The sequence below is a fragment of the Martes martes genome (assembly GCF_963455335.1).
Source record: "Martes martes genome assembly, chromosome: 3".
Lineage (NCBI taxonomy): Eukaryota > Metazoa > Chordata > Mammalia > Carnivora > Mustelidae > Martes > Martes martes.
The window spans coordinates 69,530,770-69,543,195 of record NC_137890.1 but is presented as its reverse complement, the minus strand read 5'-3'; the positions used below and the strand labels follow the sequence as shown (position 1 = coordinate 69,543,195).

General features: G+C 41.2%; 1 protein-coding gene across 6 annotated transcripts in view; it reads right to left on the bottom strand.

The window, feature by feature from the left end:
• Window positions 1-12,426, bottom strand: part of STARD13 (StAR related lipid transfer domain containing 13) — a 516,117-nt gene that overhangs the window by 48,226 nt on the left and 455,465 nt on the right. For all 6 annotated transcript variants that reach the window (XM_080798625.1, XM_080798627.1, XM_080798624.1 and 3 more), the window contains one exon: window positions 11,276-11,357. In XM_080798625.1, the coding sequence (XP_080654751.1) occupies window positions 11,276-11,357 (82 nt within the window). The remainder of the gene's footprint in view (window positions 1-11,275; window positions 11,358-12,426) is intronic.

Genomic DNA, 12,426 nt, shown 5'->3' with positions numbered 1-12,426 from the left:
AAAAGAGGGAGGAGATGGTTAGTTGTACCAAATATTTATGGAAAAGTAAGTGCTATACAACTTAAAATGTGCCTTTGGGATTTAGCAGATAACCAGGGCTGTTTCAGAGAAGAAGAGAACATTTTCTTTACATGTAGAAGCAATAATATAACTCATGGACTGACAGGTTATTTTCTTCCAGCTTCCAGTTCAATTTAACACACATTTACTGAATTCCCGCTCAGCACAAGGCCATGAGACACCCATGCTACACCACCGTGTAAGATACAGTCCTTACTATGGAGCATCTAGAAGCTGGTAGAATGCATTGCTCCCCAGCTAACCAGAACTGGGGTGGGGCAGGGGTCAGCGTCAAATCGTGGGGTGCGTAGACTGCTCTGAGCACACAGGAGGGAGACCCTGAGAGAGAGAGTGCCCAGAGGGCAGGATTCAGGGGTCACGCAGAAGGACCAGGAAAAGGCACAGTGGCATGCTTGCTGAGAGGGCTGGGATCTGTGAGCAGCGCATGTGCTGGGAGTGTCTGAGGGTGACAGGAGGGTGGTCCGGGCTGAGCATCTGAGAGGATTCTTCCACTTCCACGGTGATGGAGGTCTGTCTGGAGACAGAGAAGGCCCTCTCTCTGTGGACCAAGCAACAAAACCCTTCCCTTCCTCACATTTTAGATTCCAATTTTACAGTTCAACTACCGGACTTAGACCAGTCCTGAGGTCTCCCATGCTGATTTCATGGCCAGTTTCCTGTGATATTTCTCATATTCCTGCCAAAGCCACGAGAAGAGCAACAAGAAAAGCTACACATTCATCCCCAGCGTGGGATTCGGATTAAAGCCTTCAGCCTGAACTCTTCACCCTCCACTCAAGTGTTAGGGGCTGAAGGGATCTAGCTTTGCCTGCTAAGGAGTGTTCTGGGCGTGGCGCTCAAAGCCCTTCAAAAACAAAGTCAGGGAGAGGAAGGAGATTCCTCCTGACCCAGGGATCAAAGGCAAAGGGGGGCAGGAGCTCCTCCTCTTCAGACAGCAGTGTAGGGCCTGGGAAAGTTCTCCAGGCTGCCTGGGGAGTTTACAAAACAGGTTCTGCGGAGCAGGGTGGAGAGCCACGCCTGTCTGACAGCTCCGGTGTGTAACTCAGCAAGGGGGGGCTTTCAGAAATCAGAGGCTATCCAGCTGGAGGGTTTATGGCGTCTCGGGGGAAGAAGAGTGTTGTCAGAAGTCCCCAAGTGGGTATCCCTGAGCCACTGCTGAGTCTGTGAAGGCCTGTTGAGCTTTTCATTCGAGCTGTTCTCCAACCAGCAGGTCACACTGCTGCAGAAAGGCTGACCTCTCTTCCGGACCAAAACCCCACAAGCAGCTGTGCCTGGATATTAGCTGGAGTGTGGGAGGAAAACAGGGAGGCACAGACAGATCTAGCTACAGGAAGAAAATGAAGCATGTGTATGCAGTCAAATGCTCTACCACTGAGCTCTACCCCCGAAGCATGTGTATGTTGTGGAGGGAGAGGATGTGGGTGTGCAACGGTAGGATTTGTAAAATAATTTTTTTATTGAGATATAATTCACATGTAACATTTTGTTTGTTCTAGGTGTGCCACCTCATGATTTGATTTCTGTGTATACTGTAACATGAGCACCACCATAAGTCTAGTCCGCATCCACAGCCACACCTCGTTACTTTGTTTTTCTTGCAATGAGAACTTTTTAAGATTTAGTCTCTTAGCAATCTTCAAATATACCATACAGTATCATTGAGTCTTGTCACCAGGTTGTACACTACATCCCCAGAAAAATAATTTTAAGTTAGATACAGGTTCTAATAATCAAGGTTTCCAGGAAGAGCATAAGGCCCCTGGAAAATCAATAAGCTTCAGCAGCCACAGTGGCCCAACAAAAGAAGAACTTAAAGGAGCAGGTTTTCTTGGACTTGTTCAGTTTGCAGGATTTCAGATATATTTCAAATTCACATACACCTGACATTGGAAAAACCAGATGGAGTGTCCTCAGCCTTTAACCGTTCAAAGCAACTGCATCTAATCCAGACAATTTCTCTAGTGAGAACCAGTCCAAGTTGAAGGAAGGGTCATAACCAGAGATTTCTCTGAGAGGTTCAAAGGTGAAAAGCAAAGCACAAACAGGCCAGGGTTACTGGGAGGCTAGAGCACTCCCTTTGGGCCCTGAGGTTCTCTCTGGGCTCCTTCCCTGCCTGCTTCCTGGATATGGGCCGGTACCATTCAGCCGTGGTCCTCTTCCGTTCTCGTACTGTCCCTGAGTGACCTCACACATTCTCAGGACCTTTGAACCCGTATGTGTGGATGACTCTGCATCTCTGACTCCAGTTGGGGTCTCTGGCCAGACCTGCACACCTGCCACACACTGGACATCTCTCCGGGTCCCAGTCCCCCAGGCACCTCAGCCCATCACACCTTCCCCTGCTCAGACCCAGGCCAAACTCCACAGCTGCCCCTGCCTCAGAAAGGGGCCTTGCCACCCCCAACTGCTCAGACCAAGAGGAGTCTGTTCACCCTTATGTCAGAATTATAGCAATACTAACAACACCTCTTATTTATAGGACCTTGAGAAGATGAAATGACACCAATGTAAAGAGCTTAGTGTGCTACTAAGCAATGATAAGTACTCATTAAATGTTAGCCATTGTTATCTATTATTTATCTGGCAAAGGAAGGCATTTTTAAAAACGTTGCTAATGTTTTTAATAATACAATACAAAATATCTAATACAGATGTAATATATATGTAAGTAAAAACATAAATCCTCAATTTGCTGTTCTATTTTGTAGTTTCTTATGTATTCTTCCTCAAAGTTTATACACATAGAAGTCATTTTGAGTAGCTGGTTGGAAAAGGTTACATAACAGGTCATTTTAAAATACAAAGACCAATGTTTTTCGTGTGTGTGTGTGTGTGTGTGCATGTGTGTGTGTGAAAGCCTCTAACTCTCACCCTGCCATGTCTGTACCTGTACCCCAAAGCTGCCCTATACCATATAGGCTACATTGTGGTAAGGTTCATAGTGGAGGTGGGTGTAGGGATAAAGATGTCTTTCCTGCACATTAAGTTAGTCAAAAAAACCCCCAAAAGCCAGAAGTTCAAAAGAGGCACGTCAAAATTTTATGTGTTCTTGTCTGGATAATCCGTACTGGCCTGTTAGGGTCATTTTTCCAAGAAGCCTTCTCTGAAACCCCTTCCCCTGCATCTGTACTTCTAGTGATATCATTCTTCCAAGTAAATTATCATTTACTTATCTCTCAACCCTGGCACGACTGGCATTTGAGGCCAAACAATTCCTGGTTGTGGGGATGCCCAGCACATTAGGAGGTTTGGCGACATCCTGGACCTCCAGCCACTAGATGCTGGTAGCATGGCCCAGCTGTGATGAGAAAAATATGGCCCTGGATGTTGAGAGGAGGACAAAATGTTCCTCCCCTTCCAGGTTGAGGCCACTGCATTTGACTGAGACCGCAGGGTGAGGATTCTGGCTTATTGTTTTCTGCAGCAGAGACGCCTGAAGAGACAGCCTGGATGAACCAAGCTGACTGAAGGAGTGAACGAGAAGGGGCTGCTACTCTTCTGGCAGTAAATCAGATCTGACAGCTTCACAAAAGAACCATGTGCTTTCAACTCTTACTTTAATTATTAGTATTTTTAAATATGGAGTTCCATGAAGAATAAGGTAGAAATGCAACCATAGTTTCTATTCTTGGGATTTGTAAGTCAAACTCAGGAACTCACTGGGCAACCTAGACACCTTTGGAAAACTCACCCTCAAAGGAAGAAATGGAAAGCACTCCAAATTGCATTTCACAAGAAGACCTAAGCTTTCTTTGGAAGCTCCAGAAGCAGCCTGTCTGGCTTTGAATCCTAGCAATGCCGTTCAGTAGCTGTAAGTGGGCCAATTATTTTATACCTCTGTGCCTCAGTTTCACTATCTGTAAAATGGGAATCACATTAGTTAGAGCTTACTTTATAGGGTTGTTATAAGAAGTAAACAACTAAGTATTTGTGGAATGCTTAGAGTGGTGCTCGGTAGATAATGAGCACTTTGTGTTTAAAAAAATAAAATCACCACTTACTAGATCTATATATATTTTTTTAATAGCTCAGAATTTTAAAGTTGGAAGTGACCATGATAATTACATAACCCCCTATACATTTCCCTCAATGATGTGTCCCAGGTTTCAGTCCAGTTAATTGTCATGTCATTATATGACATGACAAAATATATAATACTGTACATATTCTGTTATAAATACTCTAAAAGAGAAAATATCTAAAATATATATCAATATTCATAAAGACTACCATTATTCAATATTATTAATGTTATTTAACATACTCAAAGATATGCATTTGTGTGCAGAGGTAAATCATAAACATCTTTTTTGTCAGCACTCTTCTTCACAAACTCCCCTGCCCCACATGAAAACCATGGTCATTAATTATCCTTTTAAATACAAAGGGCAATGGTAGATGCACTCCAGAATCCAAATCAATTCCACATCTCCCTGAAACAGTGCTGAACAAGGTAATGCCCTAGTTTCACACACAATACAATAAACTAGCACTTACTAAAGACATAAGTTACATGGACAGTTTATTGGCCTAATATTAAATTGGAAATTCACAGATCACCTTGAACATCAGAGCCCTATACTATCAGTCTGAGTGAATACTGCAAATCAAAATGCAAATCGAACATATTACTTATCCTTAAAAAATCCCATTGAGGGGCTGTGACTTGCTGCAATTTGCTTGAAAGGTGACAAACTTTGCAAGCTATTTTGACACCTTGGCTATTCCTACATTCTGATACAGTAACAGTTTCAATTAGCTCATCTAGTTACTTAGATTTGCAATTTGCTTTTCATCACTTACAGGGGAAAATATTTTCAATTAAGAATTCAATAAAAAAATCAAAACAAAATTATAATTGAGGTTGCTAAAATAAGCAACTGCACTACTCTGACTTGCAGTCACAAATGTTTGCAGAGCACCTACTATGTGCTGGTGCTGTCAGAGTCACAGAAGCTATGGTAAGACATGGTTTCCACCCTGGAAGTTCACACCTTTAGGCAAAACAGCAAACCTGTCTAGTGTTCGAGACCTAAAAGCAAGGGGGTACACCTCTACATATTGCAGTCCAGGCATGGGTCTTCTTTGTCATCAACATTCTCACTATGCTATATTTTTCCAGCCAATCAAAAAGTTAACGCTGGGGACACCTGGGTGGCTCAGTGGGTTAAAGCCTCTGCCTTCAGCTCAGGTCACAATCCCAGAGTCCTGGGATGGAGCCCCACATCGGGCTCTCTGCTCAGCAGGGAGCCTGCTTCCCCCCCCCCAACCCCCCTGCCTGCCTCTCTGCCTACTTGTGATCTCTGTCTGTCAAATAAATAAATAAATAATCTTTAAAAAAAAAAAAAAGTTAACACCGCTCCACAACTTACTATGTGCAATTAGGACCTAGGACACTAAATGTCTGTCCATGCACGTGAGAGGCTTCCAGAAAACCAAAGGTGAGTAAAATTCTTGTCGTGGGTAACATTTGCAGGAGTCGTTCAGCCCTCTTGTCTTCATTTGTCTACCTGGCAGAAGTTACGTGCCCCCTGGCTACGGTTCCCTTTATGATTCTGCATTAGCTCGGCACTTCAAACATGCATGAGAAATGTGGAGCCCACAAAGCTTCTAAATAAAACAGGAGACCAACTCTTATCACTGTGTCTGCGATGTACCCATGAGAAAAGGAATAAAATCACAACCCCTTACTGCTCTCCAGGCATTATTACACACCATGTGAGTGGGCGAGTGTCTCATTAACCACTCCTCGGTCTCAAGATTTTATAAGTGTGGTCATTCCCCTCAGGCTAGAGGTCTTCCTTCTGCTTGCTCTCCACTATTTGCTACATGCCTCAGTGTCCTGGTGGAACTTGGAATGAGGGGGAAGGAAACTGCATACATGTCTCCTTAGCAGCCACCCCCTTCTCTGCCTCTGTACCGTGCCTGCTTCCTTCGACCCACCCTGCCGTCACTACTCCTTTGGCCTCTGTTTCACCTACCCCTCCTATACCCCAAGAATCTCCGCTCGCACACTTCCAGCCAAACACTTTTCTTACTTAATGATATTTTTGGAGACACAGCGATCATAAAAATTATTCCAGTTATAACAACCTCCTGCCACTCTCATCATTTTTACGCAAGCTGGGCCCCTGTGAAGAACTCTGTGGTGTCTGGCATTGCCACACTTATACATGTTTACACAGCCATACCTCTCAGGGTATGTCTGCATGATCCTGCCGTGGGCTGTATCAGAGAAGGGGCACGGGCTCTGCAAAAGAAGGCTTCCAGATTTTTCTGGCTGACAATAATAGTATTATTCAGAACTTTGTATCTCTAAATGATTTCACATTCATTGGACTGGGTCATCTCTAAAACATGTCTGAAGGGCATTTTTTTTTTTTTTTTTAAAGAGCAGACCTTGTGGGCAGTGCCTGGGTGGCTCAGTCAGTTAAGCGTCTGCTTTGGCCTCAGGTTATGATCCCAGGGTCCTGCGATTGAACCCCAAGTTAGGCTCCCTGCTCAGGAGGGAGTCTGCTTGTCCCTTTCCATCTGCCCTTGACCACTGCTCATGCCCTCTCCCTCTCCCTCTTTCTCTCTCTTAAATAAATATATAAAAATCTTAAAAAAAAAAAAAAAAGAGTAGACTCTGATGGAAAAGTCTAGAATTTACTTAAGGAATCTCAGATCACAAACAGCAGTGAACAGATAAGGATTTACCACCCACATGTATGAGATTCAAAGCTTGTCAGCCATGTCACCAGTGAACATAACTACAGAGTCAGAGACAGTGTTTGCCTCTGCAATCCTGACTTGAAAATATGTGCTGTAATTTTTATTCTTGGTTTACAGTGTAATCCTTTGTTTATATTTAGAAATGAAATTTTAGGAATCTATGATGAAGCTACTAGGAACTAATGAGTGAATTTAGAAAGACTGTAGGATACAAGAAAAATATATAAAAAAAATTTACAGGGGCACCTGGGTGGTTCAGTCATTAAGCATCTGCCTTCGGCTCAGGTCATGATCCCAGGGTCCTGGGATCAAGCCTCACATTGGGCTCCCTGCTCAAAGGGAAGCCTGTCTCTCCTTCTCTGACTCCCTCCCCACCCCACTTGTGTCCCCTCTCTTGCTGTGTCTCTCTCAGTCAAATAAATTAATAAAATCTTTAAAAAAATTTACATACTATTAATGAGCAACTGGAAATTGAAATGATAAAAAATATGTATTATTTGCAATAGCACCACAAAACATGAAATTCTTAAATACTTTTGAGGATGTGTAGTATCCATATGCTGAAAACTACAAGTCAGGTTTTGAAAAAAAAAAAAAAAAAGGAGACCTAAATAAAAAGAAACATACACTGTATTTATGAATCACAAGATTCAGTACCATTAAGCCATCAGTTCTCCCCAGACTGATCTATGGATTCAACATAATCCAAATCAATACTCCAGAGGATTTTTTAAAATAGATACCAACAAGTTGTTTCTAAAATTTATATAAAAAGGCAGAGGAACTAGAATAGGCAAAACAATTCCAGAACAAAAGAACAAAGTTGGAGGACATACAGTATTAGATTCCAAGACATACAAAAAGCTAAGTAATCCTGTGTCATATTGATGAAAGACTAATTAGGCATACAAATAAATGGAATAGAATAGACAATCCAGAAATAAACTTACACCATGGTCAATTGATTTACAATACAGGTACAAAGGCAATTCACTGAAGTAAGTTAACCTTTTCAACACAGTGCCAAACCAGTGGGACGCTGATATGTGAAAAATGAATTGTGTCTGCCTTTGGCTCAGGTCGTGATCCCAGGGTTCTGGGATCTAGCCCCGCATCTTGCTCCCTGCTCAGCGGAGAGCCTGCATCTCCTTCTCCCTCTGACCCTCCCCCTACTTGTGCTCTCTCCCTCTCTCTCAAATGAATAAATAAAATCTTTTAAAAAAAAGAGAGAGATCTTAAAGACAAGCTACAGACTGGCAGAAAACATTTACAAGACCCATATCTGACAAATTATTTATGTTTAGAGCATATAAGGAACTCTCAAAACTCAGTAAGAAAACAAACAATCAAATTTTTAAAATGGGCAAAAGACTTGAAGAAAATACAGGTATGGCAAATAAGCACATGAACAGGGCATTCAACATCATTACTCATTAAGGAAATGAAAACTAAACTCATAATGAGATAACTCTAGATATCTAGAATGACTAAAAACAAAACAAACAATATATGTCATGGGGATCAAAGGTACAGCCTAGGAAATATAATCAATGGTATTGTATTAGTGTATGGTGACAGATGGGAGTTCCACTTGTGAGAGCATAGCACAATGTATAGACTTGTTGAGTCACAGTGATGTACACCTGAAACCAATGTAACATTGTATATCCACTATACGTGAATTAAAAAAAAAAACCTAAAAAACCAACAGCACCAAGGGCTGACAAAGATGTGGAGCAACTGGAACTCTCTCATACATTGCTGGTGAAAATGCAAAACGATAGGATCACTTTTGAAATGTCTGGTGGTTTCTTATAAAGTTAAAACACAGCTATTAAATGGACCCCATAATCCCCTTCCTAGGATTTTACCCCCCAAAATGAAGACTTTTGTTCACACAAAACCTTGAATATGAACGTTTATAGTTGCTTTACAACCACCAAAACAGATGACAACTCAAACATCCTTCAGCTGGTGAACGGACAGACTGTAGTACAGCCATATAATGTAACACTACTCAGTTTTGGTACTGACTGACACACCAACGATATGGAGGAACCTTAAGTGTACTATACTCAGTAAAAGAAGCCGGGCTCAAAAGACTACACATTGGGGTGCCTGGGTGGCTCAGTGGGTTAAGCCTCTGCCTTCGGCTCAGGTTATGTTTTTGGCTCAATCCTGGGATTGAGCCCCACATCGGGCTCTCTGCTCAGCAGGGAGCCTGCTTCCCCCCCCCAACCCCGCCTGCCTCTTTGCCTACTTGTGATCTCTCTCTGTCAAATAAATAAAAAAAATATTAAAAAAAAATAAGACTACATATTGTTTGACTTTATTTATATGGTATTCTAGAAAAGGCAAAACTATATTTACAAAAGCCAGATCAGGCTTGGGAGTGGAGTTAGAGATTGATGCCAGAGGGGAACCAGGGAATTCTTGGGGGTGATGGAGCTGTTCTTCATATTGGTTGTGGTGGCAGTTACATGCTTGAAAACTGTTCACTCAAAATAGTGAATTTTACTTTATATGTATATATCCATACATCCATATATGTATACATATATGTGCATATGTTTTGATTTAAAGAAAACATAAATTTTGGGTGCCTAGGTGGCTCAGTTGGTTAAGTGGCCGACTCTTGATTTTGGCTCAGCTCATGATCTCAGGGTCCTGGAATAAAGCCCCACATTGGGCTCCATGCTCAGTATGAAGTCTGCTTGAGATTCTCTCTCTTTCTCTCTCTCTCTGCCCCTTCCCCCACTCATGTATATGAATGTTCTCTCTCTCTAAAATAGCTAAGATAAAAATCTTTAAAAAAATTTTTTAAAAACAAAAACAGAATACATAAATTTAAAACATTCAATGTGGAAAATGATAATGCAATATAATATAATTAAAATATAAAAATTCCTTATTATTTTTTTAAAGTCAGCTATAAAATTGCCCTTGGTTAAAACTAAGAAGGAAAACTCAGAAGGAGGTGCTATTGGAGCAGTTCTGGGTTGAGTGAAGTCTTATGAGGAGGGAGATGCTCCTGCTTGGGATGTATCCCAGACATCCTGAAAACACTGCTTTTCCAATTCATTACCTTTAAAGAGTCACAATCAAACTATCCATTCATCTCATAAATGCTTGCAAATGGCATTTTGCGTTTATTTGTTTTCTAGCCCAAATAGCCCGTTCCTATAATTTGTGATTTTAAGAGTTCTCTGCTCTTCTACCCAGTTAAGCAAACCCACAGTACTATTTTCCTTAAATATTCAAATATCACTTCTTAATGCAAATCTACCTTCTCTCCATATAGGAACCATACAGTGAATGCAAAAATAGGCATGTCTGAAGATTCAGGAAGGCTAAGATTATTTGCACACTATCCTAACATACACTGGTCTCTCCTTTCTTGACAAAAGTTTTACTCATCATTACTTTCTGACTAAACTGCCATCTTCGATGTCAACACGGAATGTGCTAGAAAGAATACTGGATTGCAAATTTTAAGTACTACATTTTTTTTAAAGATTTTTTTTAATTTTTAAGGAATCTCTACACCCAATGTGGGGTTCAAACTCACAACCCTGAGATCAAGGGTGCACGCTCCACCAACTAAGCTAGCCAGGTGCTCCGAAGTACTCTGTTTAAGGTCATTTTAGCCCATAGCTAGCTGTGTGGCCGTGGAAAAGTGACTCATCTCCTGTAAATATTATTTATCTCCAGCCCTGACCTCTCTCCAGGGCTTTAGTTAGGAAGCTTCAAATTCCTACAGACACATACAGCCTCTCATGGAGCATTTAATTGTTCCTGGATATTGGTTACACTGGCATCTTTTCTTATCACTTAAATTATAATTATTACTTATTTGTTCATGTATTCATGCTTTATTTCTTCAACTAGATTTCTTCAACCATATTATAAATTCTTTGAGGAGAGAGAAGAACTCATATACATCTTTGTTTCTGTCGAGCATCTATCACATAGCAAAGGCTTAATATTCCAAGTTGCTGATATAATTACTTGAGCTTACATATTCTAGCTTGCTGATATAATCACTTGCCGTTGCAAAAAATGCAACCAAGTTTGACATACTCATGGAGTTTTTCAGGGCCTTCTCTAGCCACTCATGCTGTGCCTACTTCCACTAACCTACCCTTGACTCCAGTCACCACGGTCTATGGCTTCATCTTAATCTAGTTTGTTCATAGCATGAACACTCTCTGAGATAACTACTTTTCCCCCTCCTTCTCTTTTTCTCTCACTGACTCTCTTTCTTTTTCCTCAATCTACTTTCTGAAGACTCTGACTAGGATTTAAGCTCCATAAAACCAGGGTCTAATCATGCTCCCTGTGGCATACTTAGAACTTGGACCCAGGCCTGGCACATAGTAGGCACTCAATAAACACTTATGGAGCTGTTGAACTTGCCCTTCAATACAGGGATACCTATTAGAGACTGCACAATTGAAAGTAACAAAATCACACAATTTACCTGTAAAGAGGTTCTACAAGGTCCTTTTCAAGAAAATCATGATCATTCTTGACAGCCACAATGTTGATGGGAAATTGGGAATCTGAAAAATAGAGAAACAGAGATTTTGCATCTTGTTTTTATCTGAATGGGCACCAGTATCTTTTGACCACCACATTTCAGTACATGTGACCGATCTTGGCAGTTACTCCCCCTTGATGGATGTGTTGGTAATGTTTAAGATAGTAGGCAGTTTTATTTTTATATTTATTTTATATTTATTTGTATATGCTTTTAAGGACACAAAAGAAGCGTGAAATATGAGAATAACCCAGTGCTTGCCCTTGGGTAGGATCGAATATTACGTGACTGTATTGTTGTAGTTCATCATAATTGTAGACATCTGCCCATATGAAGAGTTTTTTATACTCTCACCACCCACCTAACCTCAATGACTTTTACCTTGATCAGTTCATGAAATACTTAGTTTGGCAGATTTTGTTTCCTTCAGAAAGGAAATTTCCCAAAATACCCAAAGCTCAATGGCCTCGAATGTGTCCTTTTGTAGCAAAATCTTGAGTCACTTTAGACTGTCAGCAAAATATTCAAACAACTGATTCTATCCAAAGAGAACAGATTCCAACATCATAACTTTTCTCCCACGGACTATTCATGCCAACTTTGGAGGTCAAGGGCAATCCTCAAGATGCAGTGTTCATTTTAGGTACCTTATTCACAGAGGGAAAAATTTGGAGATCATTCTAATAGAGGGCATAGTCAAATCTAACTGACAATGTCAATTCATTGTCATCATCCTGCCACTCTGCCACTCTTTCTCTTTCTCGTTTTATATTTTGCATTACCTCCACCGTGCGAGTCATAATAAATCTAAAGGTATGTAAACCTTAATGTGAATTGGGAACAGAAACAATCCCTTCTGGTGGTAAAAGTAATGTGAGTGCATACCAGGTGGTGCCAGAATGAAGATGGTCTTGTTCTGCTAGAGAGGGAGTGTGCGTAATAATGAAAAACAGAGACACTGAAGCCCAGCTGCCTTGGCTTTGAGTCTTGGCATTGCTAATCTCTAGCTGTAGGACTGGGGACAACTCACCTAACCTCTTTTGGGCCTGTGTTTCCTCACCTGTAAAATGGAGATGATCAGAACTATAATA